This window comes from Girardinichthys multiradiatus, chromosome 19 (assembly GCF_021462225.1).
Source record: "Girardinichthys multiradiatus isolate DD_20200921_A chromosome 19, DD_fGirMul_XY1, whole genome shotgun sequence".
In the NCBI taxonomy this organism is placed as follows: domain Eukaryota; kingdom Metazoa; phylum Chordata; class Actinopteri; order Cyprinodontiformes; family Goodeidae; genus Girardinichthys; species Girardinichthys multiradiatus.
Window position 1 is genome coordinate 30,466,050 of NC_061811.1, and position 27,846 is coordinate 30,493,895.

A 27,846-nucleotide genomic window follows, 5' to 3' on the forward strand; every position below is an offset into this window, starting at 1 on the left:
TGGAGCATCTGCCATTCTCCTCATTGTGTCTAGAGAAGCCGGGGTCCTGGGCACATGCTGTCTCCTTTGGATGTACGGTGTCACCAATGCCTTGCCTAGTTCCTCAAGGAAAAATCGCCTTTTTTGGAGCTTCCTCTGGTTCCAGTCTGGGTTGATGCCATCCTGATTGTCAACTTATTATAGACTGAGACATCCATTATGTTATAAAAGATCATGAGTGGCCACCATAGTGTTCTTCTTTGACAGCTGTAGCGGGCCCGCAGCTTGTCTAGGTTGTCTACCCCTCCTTTGGTGGCATTTTAGTCAATTATGACTTCTGGCTTACAGTCCTGGTCCTCCCTGGTACTTATTGCTCCATCCCCGTGAAGAGTGTGCATGAGCACCACATTTTTTCCTTTTTTTGGTATGTAAGATCCTGGGGCAGTGTTGACCATGAACATAAAGTTGGAGGAATGGACTGGCCTTTTCTTCACAGTTAAAACCTCAGGTGAAAGCTCTGTCCTATTTTTCGAATTGTTCCAACCATTATCAGCTTTCTTTTGAGAAGCTCCTGTCCCAGGTTGTACGAGGTGAAGAAATTGTCACAGGTAATGTTTCGGCCACTGAGGCTTTGTGACATGTGTATCTAGTAGCATTTTCAGCAACTCCTCCTTCTGGCTTTCTTGTATAAATGTGCACGTTCCATGCATAAGATGAAACGGCATCAAATCTGATGATCCTTGAGAATACATGGAAGCTCTTCAGAGACATTGTGGCTCTAAAAATGTATCTCCCTGTCTCGGCATTCCACAGACTTTCAGTCGACTCCCCTCTTGACCTGTAGACACCAGCAAGGATGAGGATGCCAAAGTAGGCATGTCTCCCCTCAAGACAATGACAATTATACTTTTTTGAGAGCAAACAGCTTATCTGTGCTTTGATGACAATAATGTAACATCGTGTGTGTTTGTGTGTGTGTTTGTGTTGTACTTGTTGCTGAGTGAGAACCATTTTTCGTATTTTTATTGCAAAGTGAGGACATTTTTCTGGTCCTCGCTTTTTCAAATTCTGTTCTTGGGACAGGGATTAGGTTTAGGACTAGGGTATGAATTGGGTTATTGTTAGGGTTAGGGTTAGGTATTAACTGGTTAGGGTTAGGGTTAGGCACTAAAAATCAAGGAAAATGAATGGAAGTCAATGGAAGTAACCGAAAAGTCCTCATAAAGATAGTAAAACACGGATGTGTGTGGTGTGTGTGTGTGTGTGTCTCTCTCTCTGTTTGGGTCAAACTGACTTGAAGACCAAATGAAGGATGTAAATGTGTGGGGTATAGTAGTATATGTTGTAAATATATATTTTTTTTGATTGTATATGTTTATTGCTGAAAATAAGCAGAGTTTCAGGTAGAAAAAAATGTATACATGTACCATTTTTTTTGTAAAATGTTTAAATGGGTCAATTTGACCCAAATACAATCAATTGCGAAATTGTGTTTTTTTGAAATTAGCAGAATATCGACAAAGTTTTGCTCACATTTCTAATGAAACGCAGCGAATGACTGTTAGTTGGACCTCTGTCAGGTCAGCAGTTTTCACCTGATAGTTGACATGACCTCAAAATAACATTTACATAATAAAAATCTGGGTTGTTTTTTTTATTGGTTTTATATTAAAAACATTTAGTGTAATTGAATTTTGGTTTTCATTAGCTATAAGCCATAATCATAAAAAAATAAACTTTTGCAAAATATCACTCGAGTATGGCTTTGCCTTTTGAATTGAAGTATTGAAACAAATTAACATTTTGATGGTAATGTAATTCATTGAGGTGTATTTGTTTCAATACTTGTGACTGTTTAGAGCAGGAAATATAGAACTCGCCTACTGTTACCCTGACCTAATGAGACTTTGCTCACCCACGTATTTAACTGGTTTTCTTTTCAGGCGCTTTGCGCTGACAACCAAGATCCCTGACACAAAAGGTTGTCACAAATGCTGCATTGGTGAGAGACCTTTTCTGTCAAACCCATTTATTTTAAGTTTCCTAACATCTCACTATCTTCCCCGTTTTACTGAAGCATTTCTTAAATATGTAAACACAATATTTGATTTGATTTTTGCAAGCTCCTATGAAAATACATATCGTCCGGCAGAACATGTTAACACCGTGTTCCCTTCAATATTACAGTGAGAAACCCATATACAGGCCACAAGTACTTGTGTGGGGCTCTTCAGTCTGGTATTGTCCTTTTGCAGTGGTATGAACCCATGCAAAGGTTTATGCTCATCAAGGTCAGTTGCTTATCTTCCTCTCCCTTCTTCTCTTTCACTCATGTTTCCAAACAAGACTGCTATGTTTTTTCAATCCTTTTTATTATTTTAATCCAGTAGCATGTCAGTAGTTGAATATATTTATGATAGAGCTTAACCCTACCACATTGATACAGGTCCGAGTGTCATCACTCTTAGAACCGGTAAACTCATCCCGAGTCCAACCCTCTTCTCGTTCTCTTCTCCAATGCAGCACTTTGACTTCCCTCTTCCCAGCCCGCTCAAGGTGTTTGAAATGCTGGTGGTCCCAGAACAAGAGTATCCTCTGGTGTGTGTCGCCATCAGCGAGGGCACAGAGCATGGCCAGGTGGTCTGCTTTGAGACGATCAACCTCAACTCTTGTTCCTCCTGGTTCACAGAGATTGGAACAAGTAAGTTAAGATGATACCCTTTACCCTTTGGTTTAGCTGCATTTTTTATCTATATTTTAAGTGGGAAAGCTACAAAGTTAAAGAATAGACTACATAATCTTGTCCACATCATGGTGCTCAGAAAATCACAGTCAGCTGGAAATACGTAGTCCTAACAAGCATCATTTCTGTCATACAATCATGGTCTGAATTTTATTGTTTGCTGTTGGGGCGCTGGGGTAGGATTTAATAACTTTATACTTTTTGTTACTCCATTTCATAAATAAAATTGGTATTAGTACACTTTAAATAGTGTGCAATCTCAGTTTATTAATTTTATTATTTTCCAGCCAAGTTTGAAATGAACTAATAAACTAAACTAAAATGGGAGTGTTGTATCCCACCCTGGTTTCAGAAAATCACCAAGTGGATGCAATCCATGTCACACAGCTGGAAAGAGACACGGTGTTGGTGTGTTTAGACCGTGAGTAGTCTTATAGTCTCTCTGGACTTGCTGTAGTTGCCTTTTTCCCAGAAATTTGATTTATAGGTTTAATTTTAACAGCAGGTTTTTCAAATCTTTTTTAGAAAACGTAAAGATCGTTAATCTTCAGGGCAGACTGAAGTCCAACAAGAAGCTGGCGTCCGAGCTCAGCTTTGACTTCTGCATCGGTGCTGTCGGTAAGACTTCAGACATGTCTGAAACAACATACTGTATATCCAGCTGTTGTGGTATTTTAAAAAATCTATAGCCTCTAGGGATAAGCAATATTATACGTTTTGTATATTTGGAGAAAAGCATCAAGATAAGAATTAGTCGTCCTGCAATAAACTCTATTAGTTCCATGAGAGGATCTACAAATGGTGCGTTTGTTTGAAATTGTGATTAAACAATTATAGCAAACTACCTATGATTGTGTTTCAAGGAACCGATTCAGTCTTAAAGACAGTTGATTTTTGTACTTATTTTTTTTTTTTCGCTTATTTTTTATTTGCATCGCAATAAATTTTTCAAGGTAACTTGAGCAGTTGTAAGTCTTTATTGCCATCCCTAGCCATTAGATATCCAAAAGTAAACCTCCATAATTTTTCAGTTTTCTTCTTTCTGCAAAAAAACATTTAAGTTCAGTTCTAAACTCTAAGAAAAACTCTAGAGAGACTTTTTTTAAACTTACTCTTTGGTTTTTCTGGGTTTTATAACTGTTTTTCTTGGCCTCCTTGAGTGTTGTGAAGTAACTCTTGTTTATTATAGTGTGCCTTCAGGACAGTGTCCTGGCCTTCTGGAAGCATGGCATGCAGGGAAAAAGCTTCAAGTCCAATGAGGTAAAATACAATAAAACCACTAGAGCAAGGTGGAATCATTAAATAACCCACACAGATGGTAAAAAGTATGGGACAGGTTTATTTTAGTCTTCACTAGTTTGTCCTCAGTCTGTTTTCAATAATTTAGTTTACTTCCACAAGCCTACCTGATGATTATATTTGAATCCTAAAACCAACATTAGGTCAAAATTTCAGTTTTTGTCACCCTACTGAATTCTGGCTTCTTTCCTGAAAAAATGAACAAACATCCATTTGTCCCGACCGTAGAGCCCTCAGATCCGGTCAATTTTTTGGCAGAAACATGCCGTCACTGATCCCTAGATGTTTGCTCTCAGGTGGAGTCAAACAAAGTTTCTTTGTGTCAGGCCAAAGTAATGAATTTGTTCTCATTTTCACAGAAGGATTCAGTGTTAACCTGATCATGAGTCAAGCAAAGAAGCACAATAAAAGTTCAAAAGATCACAGGGAGGTGAAGCGTTGTTTTTATGAAAGGGGATATGCAGGAGAGGCCACCCATGTGAACACTGCCTGTGTCAGACCTAGTCCTGGAGCAGTCAGCTAAAACAGAAAGGTCTTTTCTAAGTGTATTCCTGGCCCAACTCTACAGTCTTCCCATAGCAAGGATTTAAAAAATGACAGCAGCCATGTAAAATTTATGTTCTGTCATAAACACAACCTGTCACACAACAGGGAACAGCACTAAATAATTCAGCCTTCGTCTCGTTATGATTCTTCTCATAAGACATTAAAGGGTGGGTTATGCCTGGCGGCCCATGCTAGTCTTGGGTGGATGCTCCTCTGAACACCCAAGACCTTGTAGCTGTTTGAGACTTAAACAGATCAGGTCTCTCCCAGGGCTAAGGGTTTACACCTCACAGGTGACGCCCATCGATTATCGCGCATCTGTCAGCAAGTATTCATGACATGTCAGCTAGTGAGACTTTTGAAAGGGTGCTCGTTTTTTACTCGACATTGTGCCAGGCTGCACCTTGAAGTCACAACAGGTTTTCCTAGGAATGAGGAGTGACAGCACCCATTCTTGGTACACAGATTGTTAAAAACATAAACTCTCAAACAGACGCTCTGTGATTCACTTGTTGGCTAAATGCCCAGCAACATTAAATAAGAGAGAAACTCGCTGACTCAGAAATGAGCAGAGTCGCCTGATATCACTCAAACTCCCACATGAAATCAGCTAAATATATTTCAGAGATGTTTCTGTTGCCATTAAAACTTAATTTCCCTCAAGAAACTTAATTTTCCTTTTTCCTTAATTGTTTTAAAATTCTAAGCAATGCTTGCAATGTTGAGGTTATTCATTTATATTCTAGTGCCAGCCAGATATCTTTGTACCCCTGGTAAATGTGTGTTAAAAGCCTTAAAATAAATAAATCCTTTATTGCTGTAGCATACTTTTGCTCTTAAAACATTTAGAAAAATCCAACCTTTAATTTTAGTATATTTATTCTCTGGGTAAAAGATGTTAAAGTTTTGTTTTAACTAAACAAGCAGCGACAGAATTTTTGGTTACATTTATTTTAATGGTTCCTTTGAAAAATATTGAATTGAATCCTTTTTTTATTTATACTTTTTACATTGGTCAGAGTTTGTAGGAGATTTTTCTGTCAGATTGTGAATTAAAGCTTCTTTCTTGCTAATTTCTAGGTGACTCAGGAGATTTCTGATCTGAGCAGAGTCTTCCGCCTCCTGGGATCTGACAGGTTAGCACATTTATAAATGTAGTTTACAATTCAAATTGGAACAAAGCTACCTAACTGAGTCAAGATAGTTTTTTCAAATAATCCCCATTTTTTAAATCCTCTTTACAGTTTGACATGTTTATTTGTTTCATTAATATCTTTGATTCAGTCTGTCCAGATACCAACTTTACTTGGTTTGATTTATGATTTAGCCTTTTTTCATTCTGCTGGTCTTTTTTTTACATAGATTTGGGATTTTACTCCCATTTTCCTGAAGTTTGTTTTGAGTTCTTACTTACTGTGAGATGATTTAGAACAGCTTCTGTCTCAGTATTTAAATGCAGTCAAGGTTGGGGGATCTGTTGACCTTTACCCAGGTATCAAAATGTGTCTTTGCCTGCTGGAGCCAAAGCCCCAGGAACAGTGACCCTAATCCTCAGATGTTATCGGACAAAAGCTGTTCTCAGTTTAATAAATAAACGAGTTGAATAATCAGCGGCTCGCCCATTCAGTCTGCAAATCATTGTTTAATATTCTACAGTTCTCTTGTAGGAAAAATAAAACATTTTCCGCATTAATGTGCAATGTGTTATGAACTTCAGAAGTTGAGTAAGGGGAAGATTTAGCTTTCACCCCAGTGCATTGGGTGAAGGTGGGTCTCTGGGTGCCATAGGGTTGGCGCTGGTGCCTGATGAAGCCTTTGGCTCCAGAGTAAGTCCACTGCCCAGCCCCCCCCATGTTTTATTCACCAAAACATGGGCACTGCCAGCCTGGTTTAGGTGTCTCCATGGCTCTGTAATTTCATCTAATGGAACGGACAGTATAGACTGCGGCTAAGCTGCTCTCCTGTCACCACGAGACAGATTGTATCTGAAGATGCAGTGACCCCCATCCTGATCTGACATCATACTGATGCTTAACATGCATGACTGTTGTCTGTACACTGACAGAGTGATACACTCAGCATGTCCTACATGTCTAGTGTTTAGTTGGCAGGGCAGTTACTTGTCAAAACGCAGCCAATGATGCATTTCTTTTTACGTGTTTCTACATTAGTTTGCAAAGTTAACAGACAACTGATTATATTTAGTGATCTGATGTTTTGCACAGGTTAGTTTCTTTGTAGTCCTGCACAAGCAGGTGTCTGCCTTTCTTTATGCTCAGTTAACCTCATCGTCTGCTGGTTGGACGACAGTGGCAGGATGGGTTGCCAGTTCAAGCCCCCCGCTCTGTCTGTCTCCATCGCTGTGTCCTTGGCCAAGACACGTCACCCTCCTTGCCTGCTGATGGTGGTCAAATGGCCCGGTGGTACCGATTGTATGGCGGCCTCACTTCTGTCAGTCTGCCCCAGGGCATCTGTGGCTACATTGTAGTCTGCCACTGCCATTGTATGAATGGGTGGATGACTGATTGTAGCGTCAAGCACTTTGGGGTCTCTGGGAACTTGATAAAGTGCTATACAAGTGCGGGCCATTTACTATTTTTACCATTTGTCTTTAGATGGTAGAACACAAATGTCATTCCTGTTGCAGAGTGGAAGCTAAAAGGAACATTCAAGGGAATGAGTAAACAAGATAAAATGGAGACTGCCATGTGTGGTTATTATTTACTTATATTAGGAGCAGAGGTGACGTGGATTCAATGTAAAACGTGGTTTTGTTGTAATTTTAAAAAAACCAAGGAAGAAATTATTATACAGTTAAAGTTTTAGACCGTCTTCCCCATCTTACATCAGTGTTTAGTGCCTTCTGTTACTAAAAGAGCAGTCTCTGTATGTTTTCTTTGGAAAACATAGCCCTTCACCTTAACTGCCAACATTTCCAAAATCCTAGTGAAGACTCAAATCTCCAAAACGATTGTGTTGCATGACAGAGGTTGAGCGCTAGAAGATAAAACAGCAACTTTGCTGTGTTTATGTTCAGCGTTCATGTTAGTTACAGGAATGTTCCTGTTTCACAGCCTGAGCAAACTGCAGGCATGTCTTCAAATGTAGAAGATAGTTTCCTTTTAAATCGCTTCTTATGTGCTTCCTCTGACTTCATTTTAAACACCTTACTGAAACTGAACATAGCTAACTTGAAGTCTTCTCTACTGAGTAACTGCATCCCCACTGAAGAGTGTTGGAACCTGCACACCTTCCATCAACTACTGATTGAGAGATATTTAAAAACGACTGTCAGAAAACTTAATGGAAACACAACTAATAAAGTTCTACAGTCACCACCTCTGTTTAATGTCCTCTCTGCTGTCCTTGTGTCTCTTACAGGGTAGTGGTTTTGGAGAGCCGACCAACCGACAACTCAACGGCTTTGAGCAACCTTTACATTTTAGCCGGCCATGAGAACAGTTACTAATCCTCAACGGGACAATGGGTTATTCTTAGAAAAATGAACAAGATTCCACAGTTTTGGGAGATTTGGACCTATGTCTGACCTTTTTGTAAAGCGAAGGGATTGTTGGGAGTTTTTATTGGTGACAAACTGATCCGCTGGTCAGTAAAAGAGGAGCTTGTTCAGTGTGGATTCATGAGTAGCCTTACACCAGCAGGATGTTCGCTGTAGCACATCTCAACACAAGTAACGGGGAAACTGGTTCGAGCTGGAAGTGGAGAAACAAATGAAGCTCATATGAACTTTTTTACAGTACCTAACAGTTTTCTCACTTTTCTGTACTGTGAACAAACTAGAGGTATTATTGACAAAAGTGCCATTAAAATTCACACATATTGTGATTGTATTAGAAACAGTGGGAGATCAAAGCGTTTTTGTTGTTAACAGGTCACACATAATCATTGCTAGTGACTGATACCAGAAGGCTCGGGAGGAGATTTTTACAAACTTTGTAGTCAAAGCTAATAGATCAGTTTAAGAAGAAACCCTTGAGCCTTGTGGGTTATTTAAGCAATATTTATTAACCTCGTCTTCATTCATTGGGAATGCTGGGTTTCTAGACTGTCAAAGAGTTCCTGATGAGCTGTGGGTTCATTTTGCTCATGTGTAATATAGTTACATCTGCTCTGCTGCATTTTTAGAACTTGGAGAAAATGTACCTTTTTTTTTTTTTCTTCACTCTTTTCTTTTATAGACATTTTACTTCTCTTGCACCATTTAAGCACTTTTGTAAATTTTTTTTATTTAAAATAAAACAACAAACTGAGGGACAGTGCTAGGTTTTATTAACATCTCTGCATTGCCTACGCAAAATGTTTAATATGTACTTTTTTGTAATAAAAAAAGCTTTTAACATGATAACACAGGCTGTGGTTTATTATTGTGATGGGAGATTTTCCCACAAGGATTACGGGAAAAGAGAAAACGAAGTGAGTATTTGTTTACATTATTTCCTGTTTTAGCCTGCCTCTTCTCTGGCTTAACTAATTGGTCCCAGTGTGATGGAACTGCATTTACCTATTTGCAGCCTGGTGTCACTAGTTAGATGATGTTAAATATCAGCTTAGAAGTAAACATGAAAGTCACTGTCAGAGTGAATAAATGTAGTTGGGAGATTTTGTTATTTCCAGATTGAAATATGCTGTAATTCACATAAATGTCAGGATCTCAGGTGTGGAAAATCTACTCAAGGTCTGTTTTCCCCCGGTCTCAGTGGGTGCAGTCAACTGTTCCCATAGAAACTAAGCTTGAAGAGCCATACATGTGTGAAGTTACTCAGTGATTTAAAAAAAAAAAGGTCTGAACTAGAAATCAGGTAATGGTTCCTTCAAAATAAAACCCAACTAGCAGGTTTTGCTCAAGTGTCATCAGCTGGTTAACTGGGAAAGGTGACGGAGCTGACAGTTTGACCTTTTCTAGCTCTGATGTCTTATTCACTATTTAGTATATGCTTTTTTGTTGTAAAAACTGCCATTCACATCAGGACAGAGTTTAGAAGCTGTGGCTGTAGGTTAAGTGAAATGCAAACAAAAAACTATATAGAGGCAACATTTATTATGGTTAAAAGATAAAAATTTTTGTATTTTGATTTTAATACAGATTAGATTAAATTTAAAATACACTTCTGCTAAATTTGATAGCAGCCTAAAATATTTATTGTACTCAACGTTATCCCTTTCAGCAGTTCCGCTCTTTACAGGTAGTAAGAAGCTGATATTAGCTGGCCAATTAGGCTTTCTGCGTGAATAAAGCCTGGAATTTGTAGTTTCAAGAATGATGGGTAGTTTTCCTTTAGCTTTCCAACCACGACTGTTTTCCACGACATGCTCTTTCAAGAACTTGGAACATGCTAATATTAAATAAAGATGTAGCGTTCAGGAGAAACACTCAGGGAATTGTTTTATTTTGGAAAGCCAGACTGGAAGAGGAGTTACTTATTTCTGACTTGATGCCTTAAATACATCCCCTGTGGCAACTGCGGGATAGTTGATCAGTGGTTGTCCTTCCTACAAGTTGGTTGTGGGGAAGAAAAGCATCTGATAAACATCTGCAAACAAGTAGGTGTCAGAGTTATTTTAATTTTAAAAATGTAAGAGTGTAACAGAAATTAATGCATATATATTTTTTTATTTGTTGGATGGTTATAGTTTATCATATGTAAAATTACAATGTTTTTTTTTTTTTATTTGCACACAAAAGTGCCTTAATATAAAATGTCCTCCTTGCTGAGTTTAAGTGCAGTTTTGATTGCCTTTCTCTGGCTGTTTATTTTCTCTCTCTGCACCCAGAGGGAAATTACCTCACATACTTTGCATTGCAAATGTTTCCTTATGCAATCTAACTGTTAGGAGACGGGTATAAGGTTCCCCGGACCTCTATCTTTTACAGGTAGTTTAGGAGGTTATCTTAAACATTTAGATCTCTACAGAGAAGCCTTGACACACACACTTGGTTTACGGGCAGCCATGCTTATGCTTAAAGATGGAAATGAACTGTTTTGTCCAATCAGTTCTCTATTGCATGTTAACCTGTATGTGTGTGATGAGGTGGTAAAGTATTTGCCATAAAAGTAATTTAATTCAGCTTTGTAATTATGCTTTAATGCTACAAAAGCAGCTAGTGGTCAGATTACTCTCACTCTCGCTTTCTGTTTTCCCACTAAGTGCCAAACCTCTTTTTCTGTTTTCCAGCTGCAGACGCTCCTGCCTCCCTGCACGCAGGGGGTTGTTTGTTGTCCCTTACTGCCCGACTTTGGAGGAGCATGGAGAAGTATGAGAAGATAGGGAAGATCGGCGAGGGCTCGTATGGCGTCGTCTTCAAGTGCAGAAACAAGGACACTGGACAGATCGTTGCTATCAAGAAGTTTATGGAGTCTGAGGATGATCCCATCATCAAAAAGATCGCACTGAGGGAGATCAGGATGCTCAAGGTAAAAACGGTCTGCATCAAGCCATCCCAAGTGATCAAAGAAAGTAAACATTACATGTCATGTTTAATATTAATACAAATTACAGCGAAGAAATAGATTTAAATGCCTAACAAATATTATTGTTAAGCTATCAAATATCATCCAAGACCCTTGCTTGCAAAAACAATTCAGACATATAGCATCTCTGAACATTATGGTCAAAAAGTCATTTATGTTGTCTTATATTCTATCAAAAGATACACTTGTGCATTCGTCAGAGTTTTAATTAGTCATGCAGAGGGTGGGAGTGTTTGTAGTCTACAGGACACCAGGAGCTCATAAATAGGACAGGTTGTCAGGGGCAACAGCATGTTTATGAGCTCCCATTTACTGTAGGATGAGAGCAAACCACAGAAAAAAAAACCACTGTAAACTGGGTTATTAGTTTTAACCTGTCTCAAATGTTTTTGTTCTGTGCTTTGTGTTTGTGCAGCAACTGAAGCACACCAACCTGGTGAATCTGATCGAAGTGTTCAGACGAAAACGGAAGCTTCACCTGGTGTTTGAATACTGTGATCACACAGTCCTTAATGAGCTGGACCGCCATCCAGCAGGGTGGGTGGGTCTCCTCATTACAGTTTGTCTGTCTGTAAACAAAGATCTGAGTTCACTTTGATTCGTTCATTTGATTGATTATGCAGTGCACTAGAAAAGTATTCAGCCCTTACAACTCGTTCACATCTTATCTCCATACAACCTCAAACCTCTATGGATTTTATGTGCTAGATCAATACAGAGTGTTACATAAATGTGAATAGATGTAAAAGCATACATGGTGTTCAATATTTTGACCAATAAAAATGGATACATAAGTATTCAGAACCGCAATTTCCAAGTCTATAGATTCTCAGTTGGATTTCTGTCTATAACACATGAATACGCTTAGATCCTATTTTATTGTGGCTTGAAGCTGTGCTAGAAGGTGACCTTTTGCCCCAGTCTGGCAACCTTAAATGGGGTTTCTTCCATGACTATGCTTTCAGCTTAATCCATCTTCCTTTCCATTCTGACCAGCTGTCCCAGCTTCATGCTGCTTGTGTTTAAACTGAGTTATAGTGTCACTTTTCTTGCCACACATAGGGTTTTATATGTAGACTTTGTTCTTATCTGATGAGAGCATCTTCGTCACGCATTTGCTGTTCCCCAATATGGCTTATAACGAACTCAAAGTTTATAAATGTATAGTGTGTACTTTATTTTTCTATTAAATGACTTTATTTTGAAATTAATACTTAGAAACAAACTTTACTCTGCTGTGCAATAGAGCATGTGATCACAGCATAGAAAGGGCACCTTCAGTTCAGTCCAGTTCAAAGTGCAAGTTTGCTCTTTCTAAACCTCTATCATCGTTGCCATCTACAGTCTTGCCTTTGAACCTAGGATTTTCTTTTTTGTTTTTGAATTTCCACATGGAAATAATGTACTGAGCTGCAACTTATTTTTACAAATTTACTTGAGCGGCAACAAGACGTAAAACAATGTTACATTTAAAAGAAATTGTTGTCTGTTGGCCCTCTAGCCGAAGACTAATTCGCAGGCTCAGTCCCTGGTTAGGCTTTTAAAAGTTAACTTTTAAGACTAATTATATAAAGAAACCTATTTAAAACTAAGGCTTTGATACAATCAAGAAGTTAACCTGTAAAACTACTATTACAAAGAAACGTATCAATGAAGAAAGAAGCACGAATCAAAAGTGTTTGCAAACATTGTGTTTTCTATTACAAATATATGTCAGCATCCACTACGCTCTGTCCTGTTTTGATGTGCAGAGCTCTTGTCTCCAAGGAGGCTGTCCAGTTCTCTTTGGTATGCCTACAGTGATGCTCCTAAAGAGTTTTTTATTGGCAGCAAGCCTCAATTCATAGCAGGGAGTGTTGAGGCTGTCTCGTTTCTCCCTCCTGCTCCCGGCCTGTAGCCTGCAACTGCAATCCATTCAGATGGGACAAAAGAGGAGAAAACAAAATGGAGAGAGAGGGTGGAGATTATAATTGATTGGCAGACCCGAATTAGCCATTTCCATAGCAACAGTGATTGATGACAGCTCCTGAGCCAACTTGGCCTCGGTGGAAACAGCAAATCTGTTGTTTACTGTCATCTTCTGAACATCTGGACACTCAAAGAGGGAAAGTACAGGATTGTTCTTGTCTTCTTAATTCGGTTGTTCATGGATGTCAGAGTGAAACAAATTTACAGAGCTTTGGAAACTGGGACGCACAGAATGGGACGCACTGTGCCAGCCACATGGAGAGGACATCAATGCCATGACTGAGTGTGTAACCGACTATATAAACTTCTGTGTGGATAACATCCTCCCCACCAGAACCGTGAGATGCTTCCCCAATAACAAACCTTGGATCACCAGTGACCTGAAGGACCTGCTTAACAAGAAAAAAAGAGCCTTCAGAGAGGGAGACAGAGAATTATTGAGGAGTTTACAGAGGCAACTTAAAGTCAAGATAAGAGACAGCAAGGAGGTGTACAAGAAGAAGCTGGAGAGCAAGCTCCAGCAAAACAATATCAGAGATGTGTGGACAGGGATGAAGAAGATCACAGGCTTCAAGCAGAAGGATGATCAGACCGATGGAGGTCTGGACAGAGCCAATGAACTGAACACATTCGTCAATATGTTCAGTTCAGAAACAAGCTTCGCATCCTCCTCTCCTGCTCACAGCCAAACAGACATTCCACCCTCCTTTGACCCACAGGACCCACAGCTGTCCAGTAACACCTCAAAGTTTTTATCTTCTACCTCAGCCCTAGACCCTTCTGCTTCCACATGTTTGCCTTCAACCATATCAGAAGATGCTGATGCTTCCTTTGCTTCCCCCTTCCACCTGTGTGTCTCAAGAAGTCAGGTGGAGAGACAACTGGAGAGACTGAACCAGAACAAGGCTGCAGGTCCAGATCATGTCAGCCCTAGAGTCCTGAAGGCCTGTGCAGAGCAGCTCTGTGGGATTCTGCAGCACCTCTTCAACCTTAGCCTGGCCCAGAAGAAGGTTCCAGTGTTGTGGAAGACCTCCTGTCTTGTTCCAGTACCAAAGAAAACTCACCCATCAGTCCTCAATGACCATAGACCTGTTGCCCTGACATCTCACATCATGAAGGTCCTAGAGAGACTCCTGTTGGCCCACCTGAGTAAGCAAACAGTAAACCATCAGGACCCCCTTCAGTTTGCTTATCGCTGTGGAGTTGGAGTTGAAGATGCCATCATACACCTGCTTCAACAAACCCACTGTCATCTGGACAAAGCCAGTAGCACTGTGAGGATCGTGTTCTTTGATTTCCCCAGAGCATTTAATACAATCCAACCTGATTTGCTTTGTCAGAAACTCCAGAAGACTCAGGTGGAGGACTCAACAATCTCCTGGATCAAAGACTACCTGACAAACAGACCACAGTTTGTGAGACTGAAGGGTTATGAGTCTAACCAGGTAGTCAGCAGCACAGGAGCACCACAGGGGACTGTACTCTCACCATTCCTTTTCACTCTGTACACCTCGGACTTCCAGTACAAGACAGACTCCTGTCATCTGCAGAAATACTCGGATGATTCTGCAGTCGTGGGGTGGATCAGAGATGGACAAGAAGCTGAGTAAAGGAAGGTGGTGGACTGCTTTGTGGCATGGTGTGGAAACAATCATCTCATTTTGAACGTGACTAAAACAAAGGAGATGATTGTAGATTTTAAGAGAAACAGGAATAAGTCAAAAACTATTTACATCATGGGAGAAGAAGTGGAGGTGGTGGAGGAGTATAAATACCTCGGTGTTCACCTGGACAACAGACTAGAGTGGAGATGCAACTGTGAAGCCATCTACAAGAAGGGACAGAGCAGACTGTAGTTCTTGAGGAAGCTTAGGTCCTTTGGTGTTTGCAGCAAGATGCTGCATATCTTCTATAAGTCTGTTGTGGAAAGTGTGATCTCTTCTACCATCATCTGCTGGGGAAGCAGCATCAGAGCCAGGGACTTAAAAAAGCTCAACAAGCTGATAAAGAAGGCTGGCTCTGTTCTGGAGACTCCTCTGGAACCTCTGGAGATCATTGTGGAAAGACGGATTCTTCATAAAATGAAGAACATTATGGAGAACCCTGAGCATCCTCTTCATGAGACTGTCCTACAACAACAGAGTGTCTTCAGTCAGAGGCTTCTTCAGATCTGCTGTAAGACGGAGCGCTACAGGAGATCCTTCCTGCCCACAGCCATCAGCATCTATAACGGCTCTTTGAGGAAACCTTCATAATATGAGCTAAAACAATATTTAATTTCCCTTTGGGATTAATAAAGTATTTTTGAATTGAATTGAAATGTATTCATAACTTTTTCACATTGAGTCACGGTAAACCCAAAACCTTCCATGTATATATTTGGGTTTTTATTACGGAAAACATCCCCCATAACCACTGAATGTATTGATTGTTATGTGACAAACTGAGAAAAACCTGATGCAGGCACTGTAAGACATGTCCTCTCGTGCTGTTTGGTTTGATTGTAATCATTTGTTTTTTAGCAGCTGCACAAATCAGATCATTGAGTATTCACACGTGTTGGACAATTTCAAGATCTCCTTAAGAGGACTGAACTGATGCTTCGGTGTTGATTTCCACAGCATCCCGGAGCACCTCGTCAAAAGTATAACCTGGCAGACCCTTCAAGCCGTCAATTTCTGTCACAAACAAAAAGTGAGTGAGTGCACTGTTTTCTTCTCCTCCTACTCCTTGTGCAGTACATCCTCCAGTTGTCAAAGCCTTTCCCTCAGCTTGTTTTTCAAATTCCTCTGTGCTCTCCTCCCTTCTCCAACTCCCACAGACCCCTCTGCTTTATGGCTCTTTTTTAAAGCAAGGATTCTTTCCCCTTGGCCGACCAGCAGTTAATGTATCACCTAGACACAACAAATGCTACAAGGGCCCCTGTATAACAGGGTGCCATAAAGTCCAGAAAGGACCTTTGGCCTCAATGTTTTCTCACACGCTGCTACTTTACTCTCCATAACTTTGAGTTGTAGAAATGTTTTAAAGATCATCTGGTGATGGGAAGCTGCTCTCTTTGTCTTTGCAGTGTATTCACAGAGACGTCAAGCCAGAAAACATCCTCATTACCAAACACCAAGTCATCAAACTCTGTGACTTCGGCTTTGCCAGGATTCTCAGTAAGTTTCCCAACTTCTCAACAACCGGTAAATTGTTGATACTGCCACTTAGTGGTGGTTAGAGATCATTTTCTGTGAGGTCAGGGTGAACATTGAAAACAAACCTTTGAGTCGTTCTGCAACAATTGCAGGATAGTCAACTTGACAGGGTGCTTCTTAACTAAGTGAAGTGATCATGTTAACTGCATTCCACATTTTTATGGTCATTTCTGGACTTAGTTCACATTTCTCACATTCACTGAAAAAAAAGTATGAACATGAAGTGGTTTAAAGCTCAAGTTACCATCAAGCTGTTATATCCAGTTGTGTAATAGTTGGGATTATTTATTCAAATGAGGTAAATATTAAATAAGATAGCACAAAACATTTTTGCTGATTGCAGTCAGTCTTATCCGTGACGCTAGAGGGTTAATGTTGCACATATTTAGACACATTTTTCAGTCCTATTAACACAAAAAATTACTTTTTGTGTTTTCAGCGGGACCATGTGACTACTACACAGACTACGTGGCGACTCGCTGGTATCGGGCCCCGGAGCTGCTGGTGGGGGACACTCAGTATGGTCCCCCGGTGGATGTGTGGGCGATCGGGTGTGTGTTTGCAGAGCTGCTCTCGGGGATTTCTCTGTGGCCCGGGAAGTCCGACATGGACCAGCTTTACCTGATCAGGAAGACTCTTGGTGAGACCCGTCTGCTGCTGGCCTGGACCTGTGGGAGGCTTAGATGTAGTAACACAGAAATGTCGTCTTTAAATAAAAGACACACTTTTATGACCCCCTTAGATAGGTTTAGGACGTTTTAATTTTACTGCAAAATCATATGATTTGATTTGAGAAGACAAATAAGCAGCAGTTGCCACGATTTGCTTCTTTATTATCAGAACTCATCAGTGACCTCTCAGACAGCCGAATTTTCTCACTGACGAGCGCCTAAATAAAACTTTGGATTGGCTGTAATTGGCTCGCATGTGTGGAACATCTCCTGCAGATTCCATCCGACAGGCTGAATAGGAATGCAAAGCTTGAATTCACGACAGCCAATAGTTTCATTTTCAGACCATTCTTCCTAAATATGCTTGAATAGAATAAAATAAGATTTTAAAAAGCAAACAGCTTCCCACTATTTGTATTTGCAAAAATGTTTGGAATGTTGCCTGCACACTTTTTTGCATGAATAGGAAAAACAACATATGTTGTTTTTGCCCAACAGATTTGACTGAGCTTGACAACTTTGGTTTCTTTCTCCTCCTGCAGGAGATCTAATCCCTCGACACCAGCAGGTCTTCAGCAACAACCAGTTCTTCTGTGGACTTTCCATCCCAGAGCCTCCAGAGATGGTGAGGGCCCCACCTGGCTGCATCAGATTACATTTATTTAACTTTCAGTTTTTAGAACCTTTAGCCAGAAAGTATCAAATCTAAAGTTCACTGATTTGCTTCATTATGTTGGGTTTTTGTAGGAACCTTTGGAACTAAAATATCCAAATGTCTCACATCAAACCCTGAGCCTCATGAAGGTAAAAAGGCTGTTTTAACCCTAATATCCCAATATGGAAACAATGCCTTCATGTGTAATTTTTTTTCACTTAATTATGTAGTCCTGTCTGAGAATGGACCCGTCTGAGCGGCTGACCTGTGAACAGCTCCTGCGGCACCCTTATTTCCACAGTATGAGAGAAAAAAGCGAGAGCACATCTCGTGAGCAGGATCCGCCCAACTACAAGAGAACACGTTTACCTCGGAGACACCTTCCCCCTGGGGTGAGCAATGAGAATAAGATTCCCACCATTTATTGTGAGTATTGGGGAAAAAAAACATCATGCTGTCTTTTAATCTTCCTAGAAATTTAATAAATTTTATTGCAAACTCTTTACTTTTTTATATACACGTTGTGCAGTCCTAAAGCAATTACTCATTACTTAATTTACAGATAAGTTAGTCAAATTATTGGTTAAAAATAAATAAATATACATAATACGTAATCTATCCAGCACCTTGCAAAGGTATTCATAATTATTAAACTTGATGTTTTTGAGTTAAAAATCACAAGCTGGAATGTAGTATACTGGGATTTGATAGATGCACAAAACTTTAAAGTGGAATGAAAATGATACATGATTTTCTGCTTAATTCACCAACAAACATCTGAAAAGTGCAGCATGCATAATGTATTCAACTCCATATACTCTGATACAACTAAATAAAACCCGAGAGGTTCGTAAAAGAACATTTGAGAACAAACAGGATCATGGCCATGCAACACATTCATTACCAGTGAAAGCAGCAAAGAGTGCCATAGTAACTCTGAAGGAGCTGCAGAGATCAACAGCTCAGGTGGGAGAATCTGTTGACAGGACACCAGTTAATCTTTTACTCCATATAACTGGCCTATATAAAAGTCTTTATTAAAGGAAAACCATAACAATGTTTGCGGTTTGCTGTGTCTTCTAAATGGCTCCTGGCAAACATGTAGAAGAGGATGGTCAGATGAGACCACAGTTAAACATTTTGGCCTTTGGCTTTTTGGACACCTAACATTGCACATCATTCTGAACATGCCATCCTCATGTTGAAACATGGACGTGGCTGCATCATGCTGTGTTTCTTCAGCAGGGACCGGAAAGCTGGTCAGACTTGATGCGGAAGATAGATGCAACTTAAATACAGGACAATTCTGAAAGGAAACCTGTAGGAGGCTGCAAGAGTGGAGACTGTAGAAGAGGTTCATCTTCCAGCAGGAAGATGACCCTAAACACACAGCCTGAGCTCAAAGACCTGAATCTGTTGCTGTTTACACATGCTCTAAAAAAAATCTGACTGAGCTCAACCTATTTTGCAAAAATGGTCAAAACGTTTGGTCTCCAGATGCCAATAACTGGTTTAGATATTTCAAAACTTCAAATGCAATACCACAGTTGTAAAAAGGCTTGAAAACCATGTCTCATTTTCCTTTCAGCTCTCAATCTTACATTACTTTGTTAGATCATTTAAAATTCTAAAACAAAATAGTAATTTCTGCCTATAACATGACAAAAGACGGAAAGGTTTGAATACTTGCAAAGCATCGTAAATATATTTTAAAAATTATTGATTAGTAAATTGTATCTAAAATTATATTTTATTTCTCTCCAGTATTTGCCCCAGCTGACCAGCAGCAGCATCTTTCCAGCTCTGGACAGTAAAAAGTACTACAACAACCTGCGCAAGTTCAACTATCACCTCCCGAACATCTAAATGATCCTGATCAGAAATGAAGATGGACGCCTGCATTTTCTGAACCACTCAGGAAATAAAGCAAGAGTCTTATAGACTGTAGTTTCCTAACGTAAAAAACCGGATCCACAACTTTTTACCACGTTTTGTTCCTCATGAGGCATACTGGGTGTCTCTTACTTATTCTATGCACTAAACCCAGCGTGTACTGTTGGATGTGTCGGTTTATGTATGTTTTGCCAGCTTTTTAAGCTGATATTTTAAGACAAAGAGGAGCATCATGCTGTTTTGCTTGTTGTTAGGGTTGACTGAGGGTAAAACTATAATGGACTGCCTATGCCCCGTTTGCCAAATGTTTTTTTTTTTTTTATATATAATACGATGGACTTTATTAAAAAGTGACATTTTTTTGGTAGCAACTGTAATCTCTTAGTCAGTTATAATGTAGGATAAAAACTTTAATCAGTTCTAAAAAAATATTTATTGACGTCAGTGAATACAGCTGCAAGTGTTCCTGCTACTAGCGTTCATTAGTTTTCGTACTCATCTTCTGTATCCCTGGAACTTTCGTGCTATGGAGGATTTCAGCAAAATGCCAAAGTATTCTAAATAAGAAATTAAAAATAGCTAAAAAATTGCAGGATAACCTTAAATAAACTTGGAAATGTCAGTGAAAACTGCCTAAACTGCTGTTTTTTGAGCGGTTGGTTTAAAGCTCAAGAACACTACACAAAGCCATACATCCACTTGAACAACAAACAGCACAAATAATTAAAACTGTTCTCTAATCGGTGTCTTTTACTCTGACAGTCATTTCTTTTCTTTCGGAACAACCAAATACATTCATGTTTCAGAACCAGAACTGCTCTTGAATCAGTCCAGATCCAGTGCTATGTCCAGACGTGGGAGCGCCCTCTGCAGCCTGTCAACTGTGGTTTGCTTGTCTTTGATTCCAGGGAGATCACTCAGAAACAGATACTCCAAGTGCCTGAAGGGAAGTAATGCTTTATTAATGCATTCTCTATAATACTGATTTTATTGACCAATTTAATAAATAAGCACTGATCTTTACAAGTGGTTTTAGCATTTACACTTTACCTAGCCACTAACCTGAGTGTGTGGAGTGCAACAACACCCTTGTCAGTCACATTACCACATGACACCACCTCCATCATGTAGAGACTGGCCTGCAGGTTCTCTATTGAACTCAACCTTTCCAGGCAGACATCCTCGATGTAGATACACTTGTTGAATTTAATTTCCTCCACATATTTCAAGCCATCTAAGACAAAAAAAGACTAATGTAACATAAGCACATAACATGTCCTAAAAGCAAATGCAGTGTTGCCTTTCTGTTGTGTAAAAGGCTTGCAGAGTAACAGGGAGATAACTTTTGAAGGAAATTGAAACGAGCAATGGATGATTGAAAAGAAAAGAGTAGAACATTCTCTGCACCGACCCAGGTGGTCGAACCCTTTGTACATGATGCAGGATTCAGTAGCATCGATTGCCTGGATCTTGTATCTGCCAAGAGGCCCCGTTGGCAGTCCGTTGTAGTCATGATGCCAGCGGTCAAAACCTTCAAACCTCACTTTGGCACCACATCTCAGCAGCCACTCTGCGGCAGCTCTGTCTGGACCAACCGCCTTGATCCTCTCATAGTCCACCCTGAATAAGAGCAAACAAATGGTCAATGTAAAGTACATACTGATGGCATGAAATCAGACATGTTTGGTCTAACGAGAATAGGTCCTTTAAAAGAAAATAAAACAGCTACTTTGATTTATGAAGATTGAAAATGAATCAAACTGCAGCCAATGTCCAAAGAAAACCTGACACACCATAAGCCCTGGAGAACATCAAACCACTTTAAATAGTAGCAAATCAAATGCACTCATACTCGTGGGACGTGCCTGGAACACCTCCCGAGGAAGGCGTCCAGGAGGCATCCGGTATAGATGCCCGAGCCACCTCAACTGGCTCCTCTCAATGTGGAGGAGCAGCAGCTCTACTCCGAGCCCCTCCCAGATGGCCGAGCTCCTCACCCTATCTCTAAAGGAGTGCCCGGCCACCCTACAGAGGAAGCTCATTTCAGCCGCTTATATCCGGGATCTTGTTCTTTCGGTCATGACCCAAAGTTCATGGCCAGGTGAGGGTTGGAACGTAGACCGACCAGTAAATTGAGAGCTTTGCTTTTCGGCTCAGCTCTCTCTTCACCACAACGGACCGGCACAGTGCCCCCATTACTGTGGCAGCCGCACCGATCCATCTGTCGATCTCCTGCTGCATTCTTCCCTCACTCGTGAACAAGACCCTGAGATACTTAAACTCCTCCACTTGAGGCAGGAACTCCCCTCCAACCTGAAGAGGACAAGCCACCCTTTTCCGGTCGAGTACCATGGCCTCGGACTTGGAGGAGCTGATCTTCATCCCAGCCGCTTCACACTCGGCTGCAAACCGCCACAGCGCATGCTGTAGGTCTTGGCTAGAGGGGCCAGCAGGACCACGTCATCTCCAAAAAGAAGAGAAGAAATCCTCTGGTCCCCAAACCAGACCCCCTCCGGCCCTTGACTGCGTCTTGAAATCCTGTCCATAAAGCCCTGCCGGAGTCCAACATGCACCGACTTAGTGCCGGCAATGCGGACCAAACTCCTGCTCCGCTTGTACAGGGACCGGATGGCCCCTAATAAAGGGCCCCCGATTCCATACTCCTGGAGCACCCCCCACAGGGCATCAGGAGGGACACAGTCGAATGCTTTCTTCAGGTCCACAAAACACACGTAGACCGGTTGGGCAAACTCCCATGAACCCTTGAGTACCCTGTAAAGGGTATAGAGCTGGTCCAGTGTTCCACGGCCGGGACGAAAACCACACTGCTCCTCCTGAAGCAGAGGTTCGACTATCAGCCGGACTCTCCTCTCCAATACCCTGGCGTAGGCCTGTTGGGACCCAGCCATGGATTTCAACATTAAACTCCGGTACAAACTCTTCTGGAACTTTTCAAAATAAAGTGCATTAACCTTCTTCCGGCACAGCCAGGAAACGGGATAACTGCGGACTTCCTGTCCTGCCCTCTTCCATACGGCCTTCGAAAGAGACCGGATAGGGGAGACAAGCGCGCTGATGTCTCTTTGCTGGCAAAAAGACAAACTCTTCAACTGGATCCAAGGTTGTCATACGATCATTGTGCATATGCAAAGATAAGTACGAATGAAATACTGTCTGTGTATCCGGTATTTTCATTCATGAACGGGGAAATTAAGGTGTAAGAGTTGCTTACTTTTTCTCTGAGACCTGCAGAAGCAAACTGTCCCAGAGAAGTTCCCTACAGAGAAGCGGTCTCTATTAAGCTGAGCGGAGCGGTCTCCCAGTCTGGAAGGAAAACAGCAGAGACCGCATCACCGTGTTAACGTGCAGTGTGATTGGCGGACACAACGAGCAGTTTTTCATCCACAGCTGGAGGTTAGCGGGAAGCAGTGCTTCGCCAACACTGTTTATAGTGGGGGGGAGGAGACTGCTGACCTCGACTGAAGACATTATCGGGCGGTGGAAGGAGTACTTCGAGGATCTCCTCAATCCTGCCATCACGCATTCCGTGGTGGAAACAGAGGCTGGGGACTCGGGGTTGGACTCTTTCATCAACGAGGCTGAAGTCACCGAGGTGGTTAAAAAGCTCTTCAACATTGCGTGGCGGTCGGGGATAGTGAATCTGGAGTGGCAGCCGGACGGTTTGCCAGAATTGCTTCGAGGCCAACCGGTAGTCCTTCTCCATGGCCTCACCGAACTCCTCCCAGGCCCGAGTTTTTTGCCTCTGCCACCGCCCAGGCTGCAGCACGCTTGGCCTCACGGTACCCGTCAGCCGCCTCAGGAGTCCCACAAGCAAACCACAGCCGATAGGACTCCTTCTTCAGCTTGACAGCATCCCTTACTGCCGATGTCCACCACCGGGTTCTGGGATTGCCGCCGTGACAGGCACCACAGACCTTACGGCCACAGCTACGGGCAGCAGCATCGACAATAGATGCGGAGAACATGGTCCACTCGGACTCTATGTCTCCAACATCCCCCGTGATCTGGTCAAAGCTCTCCCGGAGGTGAGAGTTGAATACATCCCTGGCCGAGGGCTCCGCCAGACGTTCCCAGCAGACCCTCACTATGCGCTTGGGCCTGCCAAGTCTGTCCGGCTTTCTCCTCTTCCAGCGGATCCACCTCACCACCAGGTGGTGATCAGTGGACAGCTCAGCCCCTCTCTTCACCCGAGTGTCCAAAACATGCGGCCGAAGGTCTGACGATACGACAACAAAGTCGATCATTGACCTCCTGCCTAGGGTATCCTGGTGTCAACTGCACTGATGGACACCCTTATGTTTGAACATGGTGTTCATTATGGACAATCTGTGACTAGCACAGAAGTCCAATAACAAAACACCACTCTGATTCAGATCAGGGAGGCCATTCCTCTCGATCACGTCTCTCCAGGTGTCACTGTCGTTCCCCACGTGGGCGTTGAAGTCCCCCAGCAGAATAATGGAGTCCCCGGGAGGGGCACTATCCAGCACCCCCAACAGGGATGCCAAGAAGGCCAGGTACTCCGCACTACCGCTCAGCCCGTAGGCGCCAACGACAGTCAGAGACCTATCCCCAACCCGAAGGCGCAGGGATGCGACCCTCTCATCCACTGGGGTAAACCCCAACACGAGACGGCTGAGCTGGGGGGCAACAAGCAAACCCACACCAGCCCGCCGCCTCTCCCCCTGGGCCACTCCAGAGTAGAAGAGAGTCCAGCCCCTCTCGAGGAGATGGGTTCCAGAGCCCACGCTGTGCGTGGAGGCGAGCCCGACTATTTCTAGTTGATATCTCTCGACCTCCCGCACAAGCTCAGGCTCCTTCTCCCCCAGCGAGGTGACATTCCACGTCCCTAGAGCCAGCCTAAGCATCCGGGGATTGGGCAGCTGAGGTCTCCACCTTCATCCGCCGCCCAATCCTCTTTGCACCGGTCCCTCACGGTTCCTCCTGCAGGTGGTGGGCTCATTGGGTTACGGCCTTGCGTCTCTCGTTCGGGCTCTGCCTGGCCGGGTCCCGCAAGGAGCAACCTGGCTACCAGGCGCTCTCCGGCAAGTCCCGACCCCAGGCCTGGCTCAAGGGTGGGACCCCGGCTCCACTGTGCTGGGCAACGTCACGTGCCTCGATCTACTAGTCCTCATGAAGGATTCTTGAACCACTCTTTGTCTGACCCGTCACCTACAGCCTGTTTGCCATGGGAGACCCTACCAGGGACATTTAAGCCCCAGACAACATAGCCTCTAGGATCATTTGAGCACTCAAACCCCTCCACCACGTTAAGGTGGCGGTTCAAGGATGGGCAAATCAAATGTCTGACTCTTAATTCACATTTTAACTGAATAGGTCAGTCCATAATATTACAACTAAAACCCCTTAACACAATATATAAATGTATGACATAGTAACTTTGAAACACGTTCAGATGTCTACAAATTAATATGCAAACGTTAAGATGTCTAAAAATCCTGAAACTTTATTTATCTTCCTTTCAGTACCATAATCTGATGCTAAAAGTTTTGAAAAATCCAACCTTTAATTGGAGTACATGTATTACTGAGTAATTATTTTTCTAATAATTTAAAAAAAGTTATTTTAGCAAATCTCTAGCAGCATGATTATGCTACCCCTAACTATCTCTTTAAAATAAATGTATTTGAAGCATTTTAAATTCCAATTTTGTATAATTATGTAATTAGTAATCAGTGGCTATTTGTTTCTCTGGGGTGTACATATGATGTGACACACAGGTCCAATTTCTCTTAGCCAGTGGCCACAATGCTTTCATTGCCACCACATGCAGTGAGCAGGAAAATCACCAAAACTCACTATCACAATTTGAAAAGTAATGCAAAGAGTGACATCTTGAGGTCACCGGGTCTCCATGACAACCATTAGACGCTATACTACAACTATACAGGTCCTTCTCAAAATATTAGCATATTGTGATAAAGTTAATTATTTTCCATAATGTCACGATGAAAATTTTACATTCATATATTTTAGATTCATTGCACACTAATTGAAATATTTCAGGTCTTTTATTGTCTTAATACGGATGATTTTGGCATACAGCTCATGAAAACACAAAATTCCTATCTCACAAAATTAGCATATCATTAAAAGGGTCTCTAAACGAGCTATGAACCTAATCATCTGAATCAACGAGTTAACTCTAAACACCTGCAAAAGATTCCTGAGGCCTTTAAAACTCCCAGCCTGGTTCATCACTCAAAACCCCAATCATGGGTAAGACTGCCAACCTGACTGCTGTCCAGAAGGCCACTATTGACACCCTCAAGCAAGAGGGTAAGACACAGAAAGAAATTTCTGAACGAATAGGCTGTTCCCAGAGTGCTGTATCAAGGCACCTCAGTGGGAAGTCTGTGGGAAGGAAAAAGTGTGGCAGAAAACGCTGCACAACGAGAAGAGGTGACCGGACCCTGAGGAAGATTGTGGAGAAGGGCCGATTCCAGACCTTGCCCCGGGGACTTGCGGAAGCAGTGGACTGAGTCTGGAGTAGAAACATCCAGAGCCACCGTGCACAGGCGTGTGCAGGAAATGGGCTACAGGTGCCGCATTCCCCAGGTCAAGCCACTTTTGAACCAGAAACAGCGGCAGAAGCGCCTGACCCGGGCTACAGAGAAGCAGCACTGGACTGTTGCTCAGTGGTCCAAAGTACTTTTTTCGGATGAAAGCAAATTTTGCATGTCATTCGGAAATCAAGGTGCCAGAGTCTGGAGGAAGACTGGGGAGAAGGAAATGCCAAAATGCCAGAAGTCCAGTGTCAAGTACCCACAGTCAGTGATGGTCTGGGGTGCCGTGTCAGCTGCTGGTGTTGGTCCACTGTGTTTTATCAAGGGCAGGGTCAATGCAGCTAGCTATCAGGAGATTTTGGAGCACTTCATGATTCCATCTGCTGAAAAGCTTTATGGAGATGAAGATTTCATTATTCAGCATGACCTGGCACCTGCTCACAGTGCCAAAACCACTGGTAAATGGTTTACTGACCATGGTATCACTGTGCTCAATTGGCCTGCCAACTCTCCTGACCTGAACCCCATAGAGAATCTGTGGGATATTGTGAAGAGAACGTTGAGAGACTCAAGACCCAACACTCTGGATGAGCTAAAGGTCGCTATCGAAGCATCCTGGGCCTCCATAAGACCTCAGCAGTGCCACAGGCTGATTGCCTCCATGCCACGCCGCATTGAAGCAGTCATTTCTGCCAAAGGATTCCCGACCAAGTATTGAGTGCATAACTGTACATGATTATTTGAAGGTTGACGTTTTTTGTATTAAAAACACTTTTCTTTTATTGGTCGGATGAAATATGCTAATTGTGTGAGATAGGAATTTTGGGTTTTCATGAGCTGTATGCCAAAATCATCCGTATTAAGACAATAAAAGACCTGAAATATTTCAGTTAGTGTGCAATGAATCTAAAATATATGAATGTTAAATTTTCATCATGACATTATGGAAAATAATGAACTTTATCACAATATGCTAATATTTTGAGAAGGACCTGTACTACAACCGGAGTGGTGCCAGGAAAAAAGCCTTTCTTGTCCTACCATCACAAACCTAAAACATGTCGTTTGATAAACTCTAATTGGACTTTAACTGGAACCATTTGCTTCGGTCAGAGACTAAGAGATGTTTTCCCGCAGCAAACATCCCAGGTGTTGGTCGTTTTGGGTCTTTTCGCGTGATTATGTTTCAGAACATAAAACTAAATTAAGAGAGAAATGCTTTACCAGACACAAAAACAACCTTCTCCCATGGCCATATCACTCATCTCGGTCTCCAAACCTACGACCTAAAGGGGTGCCAATAATTTTGCCACCGGTGATTTTGGCAAAACAATTATTACTTAACATGGAATCATAAACCCACTGTGATTACATGCTCCACAATTAACTTTTAGTTTTTTAAGAAAAACTAAAAGTTACCTGTGGAGGTGTTGCATTGCATCAGGATCATAGCATACTTGGCTGTTGCTTGTTCATTATAACTGAAGTTTTCGAGGAATCTCACTTGTTAAAAACAGCATTGAGCCAACCCCAGAAGTGTCTGCGGCTCCCCTCCCTCTGCCTCGCCACAGACTGCACTGTCCGCCACAACAGCCCCATAACCTTGAGCTGCAAAATAAACACAAAGTTGAACAATTATTAGCTCTACGGCTGAGTAAGAATAGCAGCGGAAACGAGATGTTTATCAAACAAGAAAAAATACTGTCTCACCTGTCCTCTAAAAGCACAGGTTACTGTTTACATTTTCAACGCCTCCATTTCTGTTACATTTGACCTCAATATGTACCAAAAACGTACACTCCTATTGGCTAAACCTATCTGCGTCAGTACGGATCAAACCGTCAGAGGCGTGG

General features: G+C 42.0%; 3 protein-coding genes across 12 annotated transcripts in view; 2 read left to right on the forward strand and 1 right to left on the reverse strand.

The window, feature by feature from the left end:
* map4k5 (mitogen-activated protein kinase kinase kinase kinase 5) overlaps positions 1-8,933 on the forward strand; it is a 43,480-nt gene extending 34,547 nt beyond the window's left edge. For 9 of the 10 annotated variants that reach the window (XM_047345160.1, XM_047345162.1, XM_047345163.1 and 6 more), the window contains 8 exons: positions 1,923-1,981; positions 2,167-2,270; positions 2,503-2,680; positions 3,075-3,143; positions 3,248-3,340; positions 3,912-3,982; positions 5,648-5,703; positions 7,949-8,933. In XM_047345160.1, the coding sequence (XP_047201116.1) occupies positions 1,923-1,981; positions 2,167-2,270; positions 2,503-2,680; positions 3,075-3,143; positions 3,248-3,340; positions 3,912-3,982; positions 5,648-5,703; positions 7,949-8,036 (718 nt within the window). In that variant the 3' untranslated portion in view covers positions 8,037-8,933. Of the gene's footprint in view, positions 1-1,922; positions 1,982-2,166; positions 2,271-2,502; positions 2,685-3,074; positions 3,144-3,247; positions 3,341-3,911; positions 3,983-5,647; positions 5,704-7,948 lie in introns of those variants that run through there. The other variant, XR_007035069.1, reaches the window with a different exon arrangement.
* A 1,068-nt stretch (positions 8,934-10,001) lies between these two features.
* Positions 10,002-20,074, forward strand: cdkl1 (cyclin-dependent kinase-like 1 (CDC2-related kinase)). The gene is made up of 10 exons (XM_047345025.1): positions 10,002-10,129; positions 10,763-11,001; positions 11,474-11,595; positions 15,648-15,720; positions 16,097-16,187; positions 16,666-16,866; positions 17,440-17,522; positions 17,645-17,701; positions 17,783-17,933; positions 19,288-20,074. The coding sequence occupies exons 2-10, from the start codon at positions 10,834-10,836 to the stop codon at positions 19,416-19,418; spliced, it is 1,077 nt and encodes a 358-aa protein (XP_047200981.1). The 5' UTR covers positions 10,002-10,129; positions 10,763-10,833; the 3' UTR covers positions 19,419-20,074.
* Positions 18,026-27,841, reverse strand: dmac2l (distal membrane arm assembly component 2 like). The gene is made up of 5 exons (XM_047345024.1): positions 27,704-27,841; positions 27,498-27,601; positions 20,857-21,065; positions 20,508-20,679; positions 18,026-20,385 (listed from the first exon to the last, which is right to left on the reverse strand). The coding sequence occupies exons 2-5, from the start codon at positions 27,590-27,592 to the stop codon at positions 20,271-20,273; spliced, it is 591 nt and encodes a 196-aa protein (XP_047200980.1). The 5' UTR covers positions 27,593-27,601; positions 27,704-27,841; the 3' UTR covers positions 18,026-20,270.
* Positions 27,842-27,846: the final 5 nt, after the last annotated feature.